Source organism: Littorina saxatilis, linkage group LG4 (genome assembly GCF_037325665.1).
Source record: "Littorina saxatilis isolate snail1 linkage group LG4, US_GU_Lsax_2.0, whole genome shotgun sequence".
NCBI classification, from domain to species: domain Eukaryota; kingdom Metazoa; phylum Mollusca; class Gastropoda; order Littorinimorpha; family Littorinidae; genus Littorina; species Littorina saxatilis.
Genome location: NC_090248.1, coordinates 17804512 through 17824528, shown reverse-complemented (window position 1 = coordinate 17824528; position 20017 = coordinate 17804512). Strand labels below are relative to the sequence as shown.

Genomic DNA, 20017 nt, shown 5'->3' with positions numbered 1-20017 from the left:
CTTTCCTTCTTTGCCACTACTAAAGCAAACGTGTGCAAGATTGTATGTTACACGCTTTGGAGCATGTGCAAGAACGGATTCAAACTCGAAATCGTCCCTCCAAAAGCCCCAAAATGCACACACGACTTTTATTTCTCCTGCTGTTGTCGTGTCTTCTCTTTACAAATTCTTCAACGCTGAGAATACTGAAAACGGCATCCCAGACTACAGTACTGTTTCCATACGCGAGTTTAGCTTTCCTTGGAAAGTGGCTCGTTCAGGAGGCCTGTTAGTCTGAAACTAGAAGGACAGAGTTCTGAACATAGATGACAAAGACCCCGGAAAGAACAAACATTTCGCGGATGCAGACACAGAAAGACGTCATGAAAAATGGAATGCTTCAAAAGATACAGACTGTGACGATGACTGTGACGTCATTCACATATACCGAGACGTCATTCATAGTTGTTCGTTCACTTTCGTCAAAAAGTAGATCTCTCCACAATGGCTGCTCCTGTGTTTAGGTTTATCAAGCGTGAGTACGCAAAACGTGTTTGTTCTCTCCTCTGTTGAAGCTGTGAGACATAATCGCCATTACGAGCTAGTCGTGTGACAGAGAGTGTTCTTGCACACTCGACTGCTGCTGTTTCACTCCGGCTAAAGCCGTCGTGAAACATCTACAGTCTCGTGTGCAAGAAAACTCTCTGTCACACGACTAGCTCGTAATAGCGGGTAATGTGTAATGGTTAAACAACCTTTTTTTTTTAAAGTAAGACTGCACTAGAGCACTGTGCTTCCACGAGCATTCAGGGTTGTCCTGGAAAAGAGAAGGATAAAATGGGATTTGCAAGACTACTTCATCTCTTTATAAATTTTATTTTATTTTTACTGATGATTAGCACAAACTTGATTAGGAGCTATGCAGATTCTTGCGACTGGAACCGTGCTCATACCCTAGGCCAGCTGGAAAGGTTACAGAATTTCACCGCGCACGCGGTAGTTATACGCCTCTGGCTCGTCATCGCAAATCTATATCTTTAAGCTTCGCGCCACACTTCAGCACAAGTTTCATTTTGAGCGACTAGTAACTGTAAACACTACTTCGGATGTGTCTCAACATGTATACCCGCAACTTTCAAAATACCGTAGGACTCTAGGAGGCACTGACATATTCCAATCTTAACCAACCTATCCTACAACACAGGCATGTTTACTCTCAAACGAATGCATCTCCATACAACGAACAGACTAATCCATGAGTAATGTAACAGACCTTTCCTTTTGCAGGCATCTTCCCCGCTGTTCGAAAAACAATCGATCCGCTACCAAAGCGTCTTCAGCGACGAGCATGCGCAGCGTGCATGCATTGGGGCAGTTTCCGGGAGAGAAAAAGAGGTTCTGTCGTTGGAGTAAAGTTTTATTTTAATACTTATGCAATTAGAATGACCAATAAGATTATAAATTATTCAATTGATATCAAACTTTACTACCACTATGTTTGTTTATTTTGAAGTAATATTTTGAGAAAGTGTATTTTTAACTTGTTTGATCTGTCATAAAATCCTTTACTTGTACCCTAAATAGATTTCCTTCGAGTACAGGTTTCTGATGATTTTATGGGGCACAAATATTCAAAATCGTAACATGACTTACATATTTTGACTCACTCAACTGTAATGAAACACAATTCTACAATTTATATTACTTTCACGCAAATCTCGACGGCGGAATATCCATGGAAATTACGAAAACAAGATGGCGGCCGACGAAGCACCAAGTATGCCTCCAACTCGCGTAGAAGAAGCTGATGAATACTTGACAAGACACCGTGTCCTCGATTTGTTTAATAATCTCACATCTCAGTTGATCTACGCCCGACCAGGTACTTATGTTTTCAATCTACGGTTGTAAAATGATTACCTGGTAGAACAAAAAAGTAACGATCTTTCTTACTACAAAGAAGTGTTTCCTATTTCCAGGTGTAAACCTCACTGGTAAATTCATGTTAAGAATGTAAAGTAATATTACGTTTTATGAAAAGCGTAGCCTGAATTTCTTTACCATTCACATCTGTTATTGATATGGACTCATAAGCTTCACATACAAGCAAGCCCTTTACAAATCTTTTAGTAGGAAAAATGTTCTTCTGTTGTATTGACTATAAAGCATGTCAACAGTAGAAATTTCAGATTCCAGACACAAGGTTTGCCACCTTTTTGTGTATTTTTTCATTAACTTTGGAACGGTGAACAGGTCCTCAACGGGCCTCAACCACTGATCAAGTCAAGTCAAGTCATTAGAAATGCTCTCTCTCCCCAACCCCAGAACAGGAAGAATAATGGGAATGAAAATATCCTCTTTTATTTGAGTGACCTCACAGGCATATATATGAATTATCCCTATCCTCCTATCCTCATACAAGGAGAGTTGGAATGAGCAGGATCTGACCCCTAACAAAACAAAACAAAAAAATCAACAACAAAAATATGAGCTTTGAAATCTCATTTCCTGAATTCTTCAAACAGACTCCTATAGATTGATACACACAATTACATTCAACACATAAACTTGTGCATACTTATTGTAAGAACTGTGTGTTCGAGGAGTTCAAATCAAAGGGTTTTAACAGAAACTTTTAGATGTTGCTGAAGGGAGAACACTGTGCAAATGTTTTGGCTGCTGTATTTAAAAGAGTTGTTCCCCTTAGGTTAGTTGCTGACAAGTGAACATGCTCTGGGGACCAGCATGAGTGCCTTCCTAACATATTTTGCTTAAAGGCACAGCAAGCCTCCCGTAAACCATCACATATTCTGTCAGGCTTTTACACACAGTACAAACACCCTTTCATTTAAACACTCACCGCTTGAGAACATCCTAGGTGCCCTCCGTAAAGACTGAGCGAGCAATTTTCAAAGAATTTATTTTTGCGTGGTTTATCTTACCCCTGAGCCATCGTGAACCCGTGTGATCCAGTTTCCCTTTTTCACAATGTAGTCGTCAGTTAGTAATTTGAATGCGACTCGATGTGAGCTTATCTGCAATAGCACGTTATTATGTACCTCTGACTATGCACGAAACAAACGGCTGTAGTTCATAAGAACTCTAGCGATGGCTTTTGACTGTTCAGAGGAACTGGCAATAGGCATAAACCATCGTCTGCTACGAGAACTACGACCTTGCATGACCCTGCTTCCGGGCTTTTCTTTTTTCAAACTTTCAAAACTTCGAATTGTACTGATCTTGTCTTGATGAAAAAAGAATTCTTTTATGATTTAAGAATGTTTGTGTAACAAGCTGTCATGCAGTTTATTATTTAGATTTTAAAAGTTAGGTCTAGCGCCAAAACGCACCACGGTCCGATTCTTTAAAAATTGCTCGCTCTTTACGTAGGGCACCTAGGATGTTCCCGTTCGGTGAGTGTTTAAATGAAAGGGTGTTTGTAGTTGTACTGTGTGTAAAAGCCTGACAGTATCTGTGATGGTTTACGGGAGGCCATTAATAACATTTTATTCCTTATATTATATCCATGTAAAGCTTGCAAAGAATTATCAAGTGTAGTATAGTTTTACTGTTACTGTGATTTAAGCCGATTGAACAAGCAGACTGCTTGTTTAAACAAGTTTAATTATAGTCAGAACAGTTCACATTATACACATTTTTATGATCAACATGAGGCTAAATCCTCTTTTGCAGAAAATCCAAAAACATTTATCACTGATGTTTTAACAAGACTACAGAAGTCTAAGTCAACACAGTTTGATCTACCCTGTCTGTTCGATGAGAGCAACATTGCTTCCATATTTGGGATGCTGGACCCAACTGGGCGTGGTTTCATCAGTCATCAACAGTACAAAGAGGGTGAGTATCTGTCACAGGTTTGTCAGCTTATTCCAACAAGGCCTGGGTACACATGCAGGAATCAGACATAGATTTTGTCAGGACAAGACAAATATCTGTTGACCCTTTTCTGACAACTAATTAATTAAAGGCACAGTAAGCCTCCCGTAAACCATCACAGAGCTCCCCGAGCGTCTACATATAGTACAAGCATACTTCCATTTGAACGCTCACCGAACGGGAACATCCTGGCTGCTTTCTGTAGAGCGTGAGACATTTTCAAAGAATTTATTTTCGTGGACTTGGTCCTCAACAACAATGGCGCCTCGTTTTGGTGCTGGACGGCTGTTATGAATACCGGAATTCACGCCCGGACAGTAAGCCTCCCGTAAACCATCACAGATACTGTCAGGCTTTTACACACAGTACAAACACCCTTCCATTTGAACGCTCACCAAACGGGAACATAATAAGTGCCCTACGTAAAGAGCGAGCAATTTTTAAAGAATTAATTTTGCAGATTGTCTCAAACACGTTTTGGACCCATCCTGAACTCAGGTCAAACATGAGTTACTTCCCTTTGGGTCTCATTCTATCGATGTAAACTGGCGATAGCCGTGAATCGATGATTATCAAAATGTTTTTGGACCGTGGTGCGTTTTTGTGCTAGACCTAACTTTTAAAATCGAAATAATAAATTGACAGCTTCTTACACAAACATTCTTTAATCATAAAAGAATTCTTTTTTCATCAAGACAAGATCAGTACAATTCGAAGTTGTGAAAGTTTGAAAAAAGAAAATCCCGGAAGCAGGGTCACGCAAGGGTCGTAGCAGACGACGGTTTATCAGTGCATATCGCCGTTCCTCTCAACAGTCAAAAGCCATCGCTAGAGTTCTTGTGAACCACAGCCGTTTGTTTCGTGCATAAAAACGTGCTATTGTAAATAAGCTCACATCGAGTCGCATTCAAATGACTAACTGACGACTACATTGTGAAAAAGGGAAACTGGATCACACGGGTTCACGATGGCTCAGGGGTAAGATAAACCATGCAAAAATAAATTCTTTGAAAATTGTTCGCTCTTTTCGGAGGGCACCTAGGATGTTCTCAATCGATGAGTGTTTAAATGAAAGGGTGTTTGTACTGTGTGTAAAAGCCTGACCGTATTTGTGATGGTTTACGGGAGGCTTACTGTGCCTTTAAAAGAAATGGTTCCTTAAAACAATGTGTGTGTGTGTGTGTGTGTGTGTGTGTGTGTGTGTGTGTGTGTGTGTGTGTGTGTGTGTGTGTGTGTGTGTGTGTGTGCACAGAGTTAAGAGAACATTATTTTATCAACCCTGAGAAACATTGCCTCGCACTTGTGATTTTGAAAGCATTGAAAGCCATCATGCATTATAGTTTACTGATTTAAAAGAGTTATAATACTCAAATGGTAGAATGCAGTGTTACCTTTCTCTTTCATGGAAGAAATACATATCCCTTTGTTGTCTGTGTCAGAGATTCTACAGCCCTGATATTGCTGATATATGAAGTTCTTTTTGTTTAAACTGAGAATGTAGTCAGCAGATGCTGTTGTTAAGAAACAAAAAGCGCTGATATTATCACAACTATTTCCTTGTGTTGCAGCTCTGGTCACCTTGGGCATCAAAGACTTTGACCAGGAACCTATAGGCCATGATGTGGACAGGATTAACATGGACACATTCGTCAGAGAGGCGTAAGTCATTGGTATCATTAGACCATTTGTGTATTTCACCATGTCTCCAGACCACTCTTTAATGGTGGCAGTATGTTCAACACTGGCACAGTACCTTACTTCCCCATCATAAAATGAAAAGAGCTGCATCTTACACGCACCAGTCAACTCAGTAACCAATCTCGCTTAACATACATCCCGGCTCGCTACTTTCAAACTTTCAAAACTTCAAACTGTATTGACTTTGTCTTGATGATAAAAGAATTTTTTCGTGTTTTAACAACATTTGTCTCACAAACTGTCAATTAATTATTTAGATTTTAAAAGTGAGGTCTGGCGTCAAAACGAGGCGTCGGATCCACACATGCTACACATCCACTCAAAATTAATTCTTTAAAAAAAAAGTGCTCGCTTTCTATGGAGGGCACCTAGGGTGTTCTCTAGCGGTAAGTGTGTAAACGAAAGGATGTTAAGAAATGTACTACATGTAGATGTAAAAGCCTGACGGGTGTCACTGGCCAGAAACTGATGGTTCACAGGAGGGCCTTTAAACATCCCAATAACTAACCATTCTTGCTTTTGATCACCATTTTGTTGGATTATCGTGTAATCGTTATTCAACAGTTAAGTCATCACAAAGTCTTTCGGTTAGAATGAAAATCAGGAGCAGACTAGAGTCAGTTCAGATTAGGATTACATTTTTTTTTAAATGGATGTTCCAGAAGGAACCTCCCAATATCACAAAAACAAACACAAAACAACACAAACTATCACAAAACTTAAACAGGATTAGATATGTCATTGATTTGAAAAATCTTTCTTGAGAATGTATTACTTACAGTGTTCTTTTACGATTGCAGAAAAGATGGACTAGTTCGAGCGTCTGCAACCTTTGCTGAAAACGAAGGACACTAGGACAAACTTTGCTCTAGAAAATGTTTTTGCAACAAACATTTTGTTCATCTTTCATCCATGGCTACTTTTTCTGGAGTGGATGCACTCGTGTGCTGAACCAGAAATGTGACCATTCGCATGGACAACAAATCTTCTTAAAGTGTACAAAGCTCTGCTGAGGAAGTCAGCTGTATTCATGAAAGGGAACTCATCAGTATTGTAAGATATGGCCATCAATAAAGTTTTTAGCCTATAAACATATTTGTCTTTCAGTGAATGTGTTGATGGTTTGATTGGACGTTTTTCAAATAGTTTGGCTGTTCAGTGGCCTTTTCTTTCTTTCTCCTACATGTACTGCTTTTTTTGTTTGGTGTGTGTGTCAGTGTCACTGTGTGTGTATGTGTATGTGTATGTGTGTGTAAGTCCCTCATATTGTGCCATTGTCATTTAAATTTTACCCTTTGAAAACATCACTAACGCTTTGGTAAATGCTATTGGCTATTCAGGGCAGTCTTAATTCTTTTTAATTTCTTCTCTTGATCAAACCTCGCCATGGTCAATACTATCCTTAACGGAGTATGACTTTATTCAGTTATTCTGCAGAAAAACAGAAATGTTGGAGAAAAACTGTTTGTTTCTGCAGCATTTCTGCATAATGTCTGTAATCTTTCGCGAGAGCAACGTTATTTTCTGCAGTAAAACAGTTTTACTGCAGTAAAATTGAAATTAAGAATGCTGCAGTAAAACGGTGATGTTGTTTTATTGGAGAAAACCTGTTTACACTTTTTTTGCAGCATTTTGTACTGGCTCATTATAATGTTGGAGCACGCGAGCCCCCCTCTGTCGAGAGATGGACTCATCCAGAATTACCAATAGTTACAAACTATTGGAGTTTACACTTTTTCTTCAGCATTTTGGCATTATTCAGTTATTCTGCAGAAAAACAGAAATGCTGGAGAAAAACTGTCTTTTCTGCAGCATTTCTGCATAATGTCATCTTTCGCCGAAGCAACGGGTTTTTCTGGAGCAAAACATTTTACTGCAGTAAAATTGAAATCAAGAATGCTGCAGTAAAACGGTGCTGTTGTTTTACTGCAGAAAACCTGTTTACACTTTTTTTGCAGCATTTTGTACTGGCTCATTATAATGTTGGAGCACGCGAGCCCCCCTCTGTCGAGAGATGGACTCATCCAGAATTACCAATAGTTACAAACTATTATACTATCCCAGGGGGCGACGAATACAAACGCTATTTTACAAGGTCGTTCGTTTTTCTCCAGAAAAACTGTCACAGACCATTCTGAAGAAAAAGTTAATCGCAATAATGCTGCAGAAAACCAAGTAAGCATTATGCTTCAGAAAAACTGTTTTACTGCAGTAAAAAACGTTGCTTTGGCGAAAAATGACATTATGCAGAAATGCTGCAGAAAAGACAGTTTTTCTCCAGCATTTCGGTTTTTCTCTAGAATAACTGAATAATGTCATAATCCGCCAAGAGCCAGTACAAAATGCTGCAGAAAAAATGTAAACAGGTTTTCTGCAGTAAAACAACAGCACCGTTTTACTGCAGCATTCTTGATTTCAATTTTACTGCAGTAAAATGTTTTGCTGCAGAAAAAAACGCTGCTTCGGCGAAAGATGACATTATGCAGAAATGCTGCAGAAAAGAACGGTTTTTCTCCAGCATTTGTCTTTTCTGCAGAATAACTGAATAAAGTCATAATCCGCTAAGGATACAATACTGACCCTGTGCCCTGAAAAGACGTTTCTACAAACAAACAAAAAGGTCACAATCATTGGGATGACTCAAAACTGTCTGAACAGTGTGTTATTCATTAAAATGAGTAAACGGATGAAACAAAAACAAATGGCATGTCACTCTCATTGTCCACGAAAAGAAAGACCATGGGGGGCGGGGGGGGGGGGGGGGGGCGGATGTTCCGCACATACATGTAAAAATAGGTGTGTACGTATGTGCGCTTGAACTGATGTAGTTGAAAGACTTTTTCTTTCTTCATACGAAGAGACGCTTCTTTGCACCACTTATAAAGGTTAAAAAGAATATAATTATACCGCCAGAAATACAGCTTGATCATTCGACTTATTCCAAATCCAATGTTGGAAAAAGAAAAGGAAAACAAAAGACCTTCTGCAGGTGAACAATGCCCCTATATTAACGCGTTTCATATCAAACCAAGCATTAACTGGCGAGGAAAGTTCAAATATGACTGGGTCCAGTGGCCTCGATTTCCCCCACAGGTGTGGTGGCCCAGCTGGGCGAGACCATCGCTCCGCTTTAACTATATGCTATTTTATTCCTGCCAGAGGTTGGGCAGAGTCAAAGCTTTAGCTGCTGCTATTAGCTGTATGGATGCCCATAGATGCCGAATATTGAATTCAATGTCAGGTGACTATGGGCAAACATGAGGGTTAAATTTTCTTAACACAGGCTAATCACGGATCATTTGTCCAGTCTCAGCTAGGTTTAACAACACAATTTTCTTTAAGTGAAAGTTTACCAATAAAAGCATTAAACTGGGGTTTTTTTTAAAGAAAGAAAGGGATAAAGAATTGCAATTACCGGTAGTTAATTGCGCAAATGTTTATTTTAAGCAATAGTGAATGCAAAAAATAAGAAAGCAGAAAAAGGAAGCAAATGGTTTTTTAATAAGAATTGCAGTCAGTTTATTGCAAACATGTTGATTTTGAGAATCTGCTTTGACTATTTTGATAATAATCACTCGATCGAAAGGAAATGGGGAACAAAATCAATATTTACTAGAAAGGGACAGCACCGGTCTAACAGTCACTCCGGAACCAGTCTGGCACTCTCACTCGGACACTCAATCTGGTACTACCATTCTCACTCCGTCACCACCACTCTCACTCTAGCACCACTGTGACTCTGGGTCCGCTCTGACACAGGTCTTGCACCACCACTCTCCCGCTGGCACCATGATTCTTATTCTGGCACCTCCAATCTCACTGTGGCATCATGCTCTTGGCACTGGTAATGCACGTGTCTGGATCCTCCATTTTCACTCCACATCCACTAGCACAGAGACACTCACACACACGCTTGCACGTCACGCTGGTACCGCCAGTCTTGGAGCGGTCGGGACAGACACACAAACACACACACTGAGAAATATTGACGGGAGTGGGATTTGAACTCACGACTTGGGAGGTGATAGTGTTTGAATACTGTCGCTCTTATCCCCGCAGCCACTCTGCTCGCTTGACAGTCTGAGGAGAATTTGTAAACATTAAGTTATAACTGAGCGAATGTTCACAAAAGAAAGAATAAACAACTGCACCACTTAATCATATCAATAATAATAAGGGTATTTATAGGGCGCAAATCCTAAAATAGTTCTAAGCGCCTTACAATCTTAAATATAATCATCTTAATAACAGCAACAATACACAACACCAATATTGTGGCAATCCCGAACCAGCTTAGTTTCATTTAAAAAGTAAATGGAACAAAAACAGCACACATGGAAACCGCCTTTCCAATACACCCCCCACTTTGGCATCATTCCAACTCTCAGAGCACCACTCTCTGGGTTTCTTAATCTCGCACCGGTCTGGCTCTCACTCTGTCACTCTCAATCCGGTACAGTAACTACCATCCTTACTCTGGCACCATCATTCTCACTCACTCACCACTTAATTTAGCACCGATCTGGCACCACCACTCTGACTCCGGCACGTGTCTGGCACCACCACTTTAAATTTACCTCCCGCATAGGTCTGGCACCATCACCTTAGTCTGACTCCGAGAAATCTCGTAACGATATTTAAAAAAATGTGTGGAGTAAAAACTTCGTGGCGGGAGTAATTATTTAGTTCTTTCCCAGATAGCATGCTAACGTTAAATTAACGTTAAATTAACGTTCGCGGTAAACGTTACATTAACGTAAAAAGTTAACGTTACATTAACGTTACTTTGCTCATCTGGTTAACGTTAATGTAACGTTAACTTTTTACGTTAGTTTAACGTTAGTTTTACCAAAAACTAACCATAAAATAACGTAAAATTAACGTTAATTTTACGTTAACCTCTAACGTAAAAATAACTAAAAACAAACCAAAACAAAACCATAATATAACCGTTAGATTAACGTTTATTTAACGTTTTTTTAACGTTTGCATGCAAACATAAAATTAACCAAAACAAAACCATAATCAAACGTTTTCATGCAAACGTTAAATTAACGTTCACATGCCAACGTTAAATTAACGTTCACATGCAAACGTTAAATTTACGTTCTCCTGAAAACATTAAAATAACATTTGCAAATACAAATTTGAATTAATGCACAGAAAATTCAAGATCACAAATTTTATTTAAAATTTAAATTGTTGGGGTCTTTAACAATTCAATATGTGAATACTAATTTGATAACAGTAACACTTTTAAAATGTTGAACAATGCAAACTAAATTCCTTCAATTGCTAAAACATGAAAATGTGAACTAAAAAAATATTACAACACATTTTTCAGTCTCAGTAAAATACCACAGCATAGTATTATCAATCGGGCAGGCAAAAATTATATGTAGACTTAATCTCATTGAAGCAATGCTACATTGACTAATAATAGTCTGAACTTGATAAAAAAAAAAATCATCAGAAGGCGATAACAGGATCAGCAATTAAGAATTTCAATCACAATGCTGGTATGGGTTCATCAAGGTAAATACCATAGGGCTGTGCAAACTCATTATCGACAGCGATCATTGTTAATGACAAAATCAGAGATGAAAACAATACAAATTATTTGCACAATCACTAGGGACATCCAGATTCAACCTTCGTCAGACGAACATTCGTCGGTGGTGGGGATTTCCTTTCTATTTTTAACTTTGTGCCTCAATGCGCATGCGCTCGGGTTTTCGCGCCCACCACGGCTTGCCGAAGACCGGGATCTGCGTGGTGAAAAAGGCGTGTTTGACGAACCTTAATCAGCAATCTTCGCGAGTACTTTTAGTCCTTTTCATAATGTTAAAAATATGTTTTATGTGCGCAGTGTTAAAGTTTGATATCTTTACGACGCTTCTGTGGACTGTGCATCTGTAAACTGTTCATTTTGGAGGCCTAGTGCATGAACACGGATACCCACACAAAACTCAGAACTTGAGTCAACGGGCGACATATCCTGCCAATTATCTCCCTTGATCTCTCTTGCACAAGACACTTGTTTCCACTAGGCCTATTTTGTTTTAGAGTTGGGAGATTTTACAGGAATGAATCTAAAAATCGAAAAAAATTGTCAGTGTTGCGTGTGTACCCAGCATATTCAGATGTCTGGAATATTCCGATAAAAAAGACTCGTCATATATAACGCTACTCGTCACGTCATCACTGTTTCGAAAAACAGACGAACGCGCACGAAGAATTTCGCGTAGATCTGGACCGAAATTGGAAAGTGGTGACCGTGACGGGATGTGACGTCACCACTTCAACAAACTCGCGAAGATCGGAACTCACGAACTTTTGACGAAGGCAAACCTGGATGTCTCTAGTAATACAAGCAAGTCAGTAGCACAAAATATGAGAAACGAAGGGATGTAAGCGCTATTAATGCATACACGTGCGACATGCATGTAAAGTCTTTTGTTCATTCAAAAGCGTGTTATTCTCACAGGTGCCAAGAAAATTGCTTCCACATAATCTCACTTACTCTTGTTGCACATGTCAAATAGCAGAGCAATTACGTCCCTTTGTTTCTCAGATATTAAAATAGCGCTCTGCTTCATTTCATTAAAATTCTTGCTATCACAAAAGATATTAACATATTTTGTGGAGTAGCTAGATGAAAAACAATCATCGATGAATAAAAATTAACAAGCAGCAAGACTGCAAGTTTTCTGCTCCACTTTGCCAAACGTGTGTGCACAGTGAATATTTGTTTATGAACTGTTGGTGTTAGTCCTGAATGATGGCACCCATGTAAATGAGGCTTGATGCCGGGCTGCTTTGCAAACACAGCATTCAGAAGCTGTGGGTCAGCAAAGGTGTTGAATCTTGTTAGTGAGATGGCGCGCAATGATGTCCTGTAGCACTGGCAGCTGCCTGCACTCGCTCTTTGACGCTGGTCAAACTTCTGGTCGTAGGTGAAGTCCACCTCACAGAATATGATGATGGTAATGGTGAGGGAGTAGTTCAACTTCTGCTTGAACTATGTGGCCAGGCCCAGCTCCCTGACTTTGAAGTGGTCATAATCTTATGCAGGATACCAACCTGGGATAGAGAAGGAAAAATGGTTCTTAGTCAATGGCTGGGATTACAAACTAAATCACACACGGTCCTTAGTCAATGGCTGGGATTACAAACTAAATCACACACACACACACTAACACCAACACACACTAACAGACACATACACTGACACAAATATACACTTACAAACACACATCTTTCTTTCTTTCTTTATTTGGTGTTTAACGTCGTTTTCAACCACGGAGGTTATATCGCGACGGGGAAAGGGGGGGAGATGGGATAGAGCCACTTGTCAATTGTTTCTTGTTCACAAAAGCACTAATCAAAAAATTGCTTCAGGGGCTTGCAACGTAGTACAACAAACACACATTCACACACATTAGCAGTAACAAACACATACAATACATGTACTAAGAAACACACCAATGTATACACACACAGACACACACACACACACAGGCACACACACACACAGGCACACAAGCGCACACACACACACACACACAGGCGCAAGTCCACATATGCAAAATCAAAAGTCTCAGCCCAATTTGTAACAACAGAGAAAGAAACAGAGAGAAAGAGAGAGAGAGAGATTGTGTGTGTTGCAAGCATTACACAACTGATATTGAAATTAAGCACCACAGAAAACAAGAAGAGCAAACGCTCGATCGAGTCACTTTCGCAGTTCTGAATATTATATGAGGCATCAGATGGACAGGAAGAAATTGCTATTCACAACACAATGCATTCCTGAAGAATGAGATTGCATGGATCGAGCAACAAAATATTTACCTTGGCATTAAAAATACTCTCATTAATCTCACATAAACAAACCCCATTAATAACTTAATTCACATAAACTAGCATCATTAATTTTTTTTCGAAGCAATCATATTAACAGTAGACACACTAACATTTGTTACTCTTAGAGCTGTGTCACTTTTATAGTTTACGAGAAAAGCCCAACGTTAAGTTGTGTGTTGACGAACAGGAAAGGCTAGTTATCTCCCCTGTGTTTCCGATAACGTTTGTAAAAAGCTACAGATGTAAATAATTTGATGTAAAGAATAATCCTATAAAGTTTGAATCAAATCCGATGAATAGTTTCAGAGATATGATATTTCAATTTTTTTCCTTCAAGACATACCTGTGACCTTGAAAAAGGTCAAAGGTCACCAAAGCAGACGTCAAAGTGTAGAGGTCACTGGGAGTCACGTTCACATAAAATTTGAGCCCGGTCACTTTTATAGTTTCCGAGAAAAGCCCAACGTTAAGTTGTGTGTTGCCGAACAGAAAAGGCTAGTTATCTCCCTTGTTTTTCTGATAACGTTCGTAAAAGGCTACAGATGTAAAAACTTTGATCTAAAGAATAATCCTACAAAGTTTCAATCACATCCGATGAACTTTGTCAAAGATATAAAATGTCTAATTTTTCCTTTGACGCTGACCTGTGACCTTGAAAAAGGTCAAAGGTCAACGAAACCATCGTTAAAGTGTAGAGGTCATTGGAGGTCACGACTAAACACAAAATATGAGCCCGATCGCTTTGATAGTTTCCGAGAAAAGTCCAACGTTAAGGTGGTGTCTACGGACGGACGGACGGCCGGACAGACTAACACTGACCGATTACATAGAGTCACTTTTTCTCAAGTGACTCAAAAAAGACGACACTGATTTAAACAATTCACTTACTGGTCAACAGTGTGAACTTTCAGCACAGACAACGGAAACTTCGATGTTTTTTCCCTCTTCCGATTGAATAATTTTGGTACAATCATCTGTCATCAATGAACTCATCAGTCTTCCCACCAGTCCAGACACCTCCCCACCAATTGCAGACTTGCTTGTTATCTGAGCGAATAAAAATCAATATAAATACATGTGCACAGGAATGAGAACAAGGATTCTCAGTTATCACAAAAACAAACAAGCACAGAATGACAACATGTTTTCCTAAATGTTATTAAAAACAGAAAAGTTCATCATACCAGTCCATCACTGAAACAGAAACGGTTGATATTGAATTTATGAGTGTGTGTGTGTGTGTGTGTGTGTGTGTGTGTGTGTGTGTGTGTGTGTGTGTGTGTGTGTGTGTGGGGGGGGGGGGTCTGTTACAAGCAATAAACAACTGACAACAATAATTATACATGTACCAAATTGTACTCACTGTTTTCAAAGCTGATAATTGTAAACCTTGATGGGTTGTCCCCTTCCAACTGCATGCTTTGGTACAGCCATCCTTCAGACTGTGGCCCCCTCCCATTGCCACCCCCATCTCCGATTGTAGACAGGATTTTTTCATCTGAAAGAAATAATGTCCAATTAATACGAATTTGCACAAAGGACTGGAAACAGAATTGTAAGTAATTCTGATTTAACCAACAAATGTACAAAAGCACAATGATAGATTATTTTCCCTAATATGTTCCAACTGACAGTTGAGTAATTACAGGTCACCAGAAAGGTCCACCACTGAAACAGGAACAGTTCAAATTGGAGTTTGTGTGTGTGTGTGTGTGTGTATATGTGGAAAGGGGTGGGGTGGGGTGGGGGATGCGTGTGTACATGTGTGTGTGTGTGTATATGTGGAAAGGGGTGGGGTGGGGTGGGGGATGCGTGTGTACATGTGACTGTATGTTTTGCAAGCATTACACAACTGATTATAATAATTATACAACAAATTGTTCTGTCAGTTACATTGAAAACTCATTTAAAAAAAACACTTACTGTTTTCCAATGCAAACCTTCAGCTTGTTGAAGAATGGAAACTGGTTTTGCTTTTTACCATCCAAATGCGATGAACGGCCATGCCATCAATCGGCTCACTTTTTTTTTGACCAGTTAAGGCACCTCCCCACCAAATGCAGACAGTTTTTTTTGTGGTATAACTATAAATCTGAAAGAATAAAAGCTATTTATTATGCACAACAGAATCATAAAAGGAATAGATTCTTAGTTCAAATCACCATTTCAGGCAACAACAACAATAAAGAAAAACAGCAAACACCTAAACACACACACACACGGTGACACACACACAGTGACACACACACACACACACAAACACACACACACATAAGAAACAAACACACTTTTTAGTCTTATATTCCAAGAAAAATACATAATAAAAAAGAAAAAGTCTCAATAATTAGCAAATCTATATCTTCCAAGTTCACTGAGGCAATACTCACTCAAAGTTTGTAAAACTCTTGAAACCAGTCCAGTAATTATGTCTTGCGCCTTCGGTCTTAGTATTGGACTGTCCAGTCTGGTTCGTTTCTGTTGGTGTATCACATAGTGCTCTTGCAACTGCCAGTTTTCAATCTTCCCAACGCATTTGTTGACAACGTGCCGTTACGTCCAAGTTCGATAACTAGGAACGAAAATTCTGAGTGACCTCCCTTGATCGCCAAGGGACAGTACTCTCAGTCTCAACCTTTCACAGTGGAATCGAAATTAAAAAAAGTTTCTGTAACAGTTTTTAAAACGCTAGCAACTTCAAAGCCAGTGTGACTGCTGACACATGTATAAGATAACATGCTACACTTCAGCATATATCAGGACTAATAGTAATACAGATCTTGTGACGCTGAGGCGAATGGCAAATGGAACTTTCAGCAGGAAGAAATTCAGGTAATGTTGAACTGTGCTGTTGTAAATTCATAGTTCACGATCCGTTGGCATTGTGATTGTTGACTTATTTTTCATACGAGTCACAAATATCAAAGCAATATCATGCATAACGATTGGAAAGGTGGATTTCTCTCTCTTTCTTTCCTGCCTTCTGTCTCTTTCTCAGTTTCAGTCTCTCTCTCTGTCTTTGTCTGTCTGTTACTCTCTCTCTCTCAATCTGAGACTTTCTCTCTCTCTCAATCTGATACTTTCCACACATGTGCACGCAGGGCACTTACTGTTCAATCTTACAGCTTCAGGTCAAATGCATAACTGTACAGTAAATAAGAGATCTCAGGAGAGGCATGGGGAGTTATTTTCGAAAATGATCTATTCAAAGACACTTAAAAATAAAAGTTAAATTTTTAAAACAAGGTTTGATTGACAACTGCTCTCTCCCCTCCCCCCACTCTATTCCCACTCTCTATCTCTCTGTCTTCATTAACAAGTAAAGATTTGAGTGTGTTTAGACTATTGTAATTAATGCAATTCACACATCAATGCTTTCAATTTTCATTGCAGGGTGGGAGGAATTACCATGAGGATGGAACAGAAAGCATTCACAGGGATGTAAACTACAAGGTACAACCCCGACATTCTGGCTGTTGAGGCCAAGTAAGTGTGTGTCACTGTGTGTGTGTGTGTGTGTGTGTGTGTGTGTTTGCAGGTAAAATCCTTGTTTAACGCTAAGATGAATCAGAATGTTCCAGCAGTCATATTATTATATTTATAACAGAAAATCATATTTGAGAGAAGGCAGTGTTATTGTCAGGCCTCAGCCTAGGGTCATTGATACATGCTGATATTATATGACGCATTGTTCTAATCCTTGGCTGGTCGGCCATCACATCATTTCGGCATGTTGGAGGTCTTCCGACAGAACAATTTGTTGTAGCTGGGACATCTTTACCTATGCATATTTTTAGTCAAGGTCCAACTGACATTCTATTGTCTTAGTCTGGGGAAAATTTTGTTGGAAGGTGTTCTGTGTGAGTGTGTGTGGGTGGGGTGGGGGTGTAGGTGGACGGGTTGGTAGGGCTGTTATCCGTGCCAGGCAGCATTGACATAGAGCATTTCATTCAAACACACAATGATGCTATCAAAGTTAGCAAATTCACAGAAGTAAATTCAACAATATTGGCATAATGCAAAGACAATTTAAACCTTATTTACCTTCAGTTCTATGTTCAGCAAAGAACAGCAAAGAACACCAACAAAGAAGACATAATTATAGTGTTTACACTGAAGTTCTGAAATAACACTGAATTCTTTGTTTTAAGATTGTTGCATTCTTTGTCTTTGCAGGTGTCATAGCATGTGGAGCAGATCTTCAAAGTCGCCTATTGCAGACATGTCATCGTCTGCACTGGTTGTATCAACAACTTTTTCCATGGCTACTGCTGCAGATTTTACAAATATATCGTCTGCTGCAAATTCAACAACTTCTTTGTCTGCTGGTGCTGCAAACTTAACAACTTCTGTGTCTGCTCCTGTTTAAAATTCAACAATTCTTGTTGTCTGGAGCTGCTGCAAAGTGAATGACTTCTTTGTTTGCTGCTGCAGATTTAACAAGTATATCGTCTGCTGCAAATTCAAGAACTTTTTTTGTCTGCCGCTGCTCCTGCTGCAAACTTAACAACTTCTGTGTCTGCTCCTGCTTAAAACTCAACAATTCTTGTTGTCTGGAGCTGCTGCAAAGTGAATGACTTCTTTGTGTGCTGCTGCAGATTTAACAAATATATCGTCTGCTGTAAATTCAACAACTTCTTTGTCTGCTGCAGATACTACACATTCAACAACTTCTGTGTCTGCTCCTGCTTCAAATTCAACAATTCTTTTTATCTGCTGCTGCAAAGTGAGCGACTTCTTCCTCTGCTGGTGGTGTTGCAAATAACCTCATATTTCCTTGTCTCTTCTGGCATCATTTCAGATGTATAATATATATCTGCAAAGACTTTTTTAAACCCAAAAGATGGAATAGAATTGGTAAATTTCTAGGTACAGAACCTAAAAGTGTGATATATCCAAACTCACTTCTAGAAACTTTAGAACTGATTCAACTTTTGACATTTTCATCATGGTTGTGTATTTTTTATTTTTTATATTGTGGAAATATCAGGGAATGATGAATAAATGTTTAGAACATATTCTCAAAACATGTTTCTAATGGTTTTATTTATTTGTCTTTTGTTTTGTTTTATGTTAGCATGTACACTGTTTGGCTCAAAATATGAGACCTGGCCAGTACCATCCTTCCAATGAGACAGAGATCAAAAATCAACAGCCTGCATGCTCTCCGGATTAAGTAATACAACAAGATAAAATAGCGTTAGCTGCAAAGTTAACCATTCTCACCAAAAACCTTTTTCAAACTTTGATTTGTTGGTGTTTGCTTGTCTTTTTTTAACACGGTTTTAGCTACATATATAACAAACACTACAACAACAGCAGACAGAAAAGATTATGGGAAATGCATCTTCAAATAAGAAAAAAAAATTACAAAGCAAAAAAAAAATTTAAATACAATTATTTTCCTTATGATTTGTTTGATTATGTTTTTGGGGGTTCTTTTTAATGTTAGCACTCAACGTGAAAAATACATTCAAACAGCAGTTGTATTATACTTTTATTTTGGTCAAATTGACATTAGCGGTAAACGTTAAATTAACGTTAATTTAACGTTATATTATGGTTTTATTTTGGTTAAATTAACGTTTAATGTTAACGTTAATTTAACGTTTATCTTGATGAGTAAACTAACCTAAATCTAACGTTAATTTAAGGTTCGCCATAAAACGTGAAAGAAACGTAGCCATAAAGCATAAAACTAACGTTAATTTAACGTTACATTATGTTTTTTTTTAATTTTTTTTTTTTTTAACAAATACATTTTTTTGAAAGGTTTGTTTTTGATATATATGTCAATTAAAAAAAAATTATATTTAAAAAAAAAAAAAAATTTTTGACATTTTAAAAAAAAAAGTTTCTTGTTCAAGTTGTTGCCACCACAACAATAACTTTTTTTTTTTTTTTTTTTTTTTTGATTTTGCTTTGATTTTGAACGGTTATGTGTCAACGTTTATTTAACGTTTTTTTTAACGTTTCAGTGCAAACCGTTTTTTAATTGTTTTCGGGCAAACGTTAAATTAACGTTTGAAATTGGTTTGATTTTGAACGGTTATGTGTCAACGTTTATTTAACGTTTTTTTAACGTTTCAGTGCAAACCGTTTTTTAATTGTTTTCGACCAAACGTTAAATTAACGTTTAAATATGGTTTGATATTGAACGGTTATGTGCTAACGTTTATTTAACGTTATTTTAACGTTTCAATGCAAACCGTTTTATATTGGTTTTCAGGCAAACGTTAAATTAACGTTAAAAAATGGTTTGATATTGAACGGTTATGTGTCAACGTTTATTTAACGTTATTTTAACGTTTCAATGCAAACCGTTTTATATTGGTTTTCAGGCAAACGTTAAATTAACGTTTAAAAAAGGTTTGCCATGAAAACGGTTTGCTTGTTAACGTTAATTTAACGTTAATTTAACGTTTGCTTTATAACCGTTTTTCTGCTAACGTTAATTTAACGTTGATTTAACGTTTAATGCTAACCGTAAACCAAAATCTAACCATGCAAACGTTAAATTAACGTTAAATTAACGTTAGCATGCTATCAGGGTTGCTCGTACGAAAGGCACACCATTAAT

The 20017-nt window shown here is 38.3% G+C and overlaps 2 protein-coding genes and 2 long non-coding RNA genes across 6 annotated transcripts in view; 2 read left to right on the top strand and 2 right to left on the bottom strand.

Annotated features, from left to right (window-relative positions):
* The window catches only part of LOC138964130 (nuclear protein MDM1-like), a 44064-nt gene extending 42709 nt beyond the window's left edge, over nucleotides 1–1355 (bottom strand). Inside the window, exon 1 of one of the 3 annotated variants that reach the window (XM_070336018.1) lies at nucleotides 1253–1355. In XM_070336018.1, the coding sequence (XP_070192119.1) occupies nucleotides 1253–1270 (18 nt within the window). In that variant the 5' untranslated portion in view covers nucleotides 1271–1355. The remainder of the gene's footprint in view (nucleotides 1–1252) is intronic. The other 2 variants (XM_070336016.1, XM_070336017.1) reach the window with 2 other exon arrangements.
* A 344-nt stretch (nucleotides 1356–1699) lies between these two features.
* Nucleotides 1700–6669, top strand: LOC138964136 (EF-hand calcium-binding domain-containing protein 10-like). The gene is made up of 4 exons (XM_070336024.1): nucleotides 1700–1861; nucleotides 3673–3837; nucleotides 5445–5535; nucleotides 6375–6669. Exons 1-4 carry the CDS (start codon nucleotides 1735–1737, stop codon nucleotides 6427–6429), a joined length of 438 nt encoding a protein of 145 aa, XP_070192125.1. The 5' UTR covers nucleotides 1700–1734; the 3' UTR covers nucleotides 6430–6669.
* A 3851-nt stretch (nucleotides 6670–10520) lies between these two features.
* Nucleotides 10521–15967, bottom strand: LOC138964125 (uncharacterized). Its single transcript, XR_011455027.1, has 5 exons — nucleotides 15828–15967; nucleotides 15364–15532; nucleotides 14804–14938; nucleotides 14329–14487; nucleotides 10521–12657 (listed from the first exon to the last, which is right to left on the bottom strand). It is a non-coding gene; the product is annotated as an uncharacterized lncRNA (long non-coding RNA).
* A 162-nt stretch (nucleotides 15968–16129) lies between these two features.
* Nucleotides 16130–18585, top strand: LOC138964124 (uncharacterized). The gene is made up of 3 exons (XR_011455026.1): nucleotides 16130–16269; nucleotides 16831–16923; nucleotides 17614–18585. It is a non-coding gene; the product is annotated as an uncharacterized lncRNA (long non-coding RNA).
* Nucleotides 18586–20017: the final 1432 nt, after the last annotated feature.

What these genes read in the sequence shown, in the direction of transcription:
- LOC138964136 (XM_070336024.1), top strand. Translation starts at nt 1,735, where the DNA reads ATGGCGGCCGACGAAGCACCAAGTATGCCTCCAACTCGCGTAGAAGAA. An exon ending in TCATCAACAGTACAAAGAGG is followed by an intron (nt 3,838 to 5,444) that starts GTGAGTATCTGT and finishes CTTGTGTTGCAG; the next exon opens with CTCTGGTCACCTTGGGCATC. An exon ending in GACACATTCGTCAGAGAGGC is followed by an intron (nt 5,536 to 6,374) that starts GTAAGTCATTGG and finishes TTACGATTGCAG; the next exon opens with AAAAGATGGACTAGTTCGAG.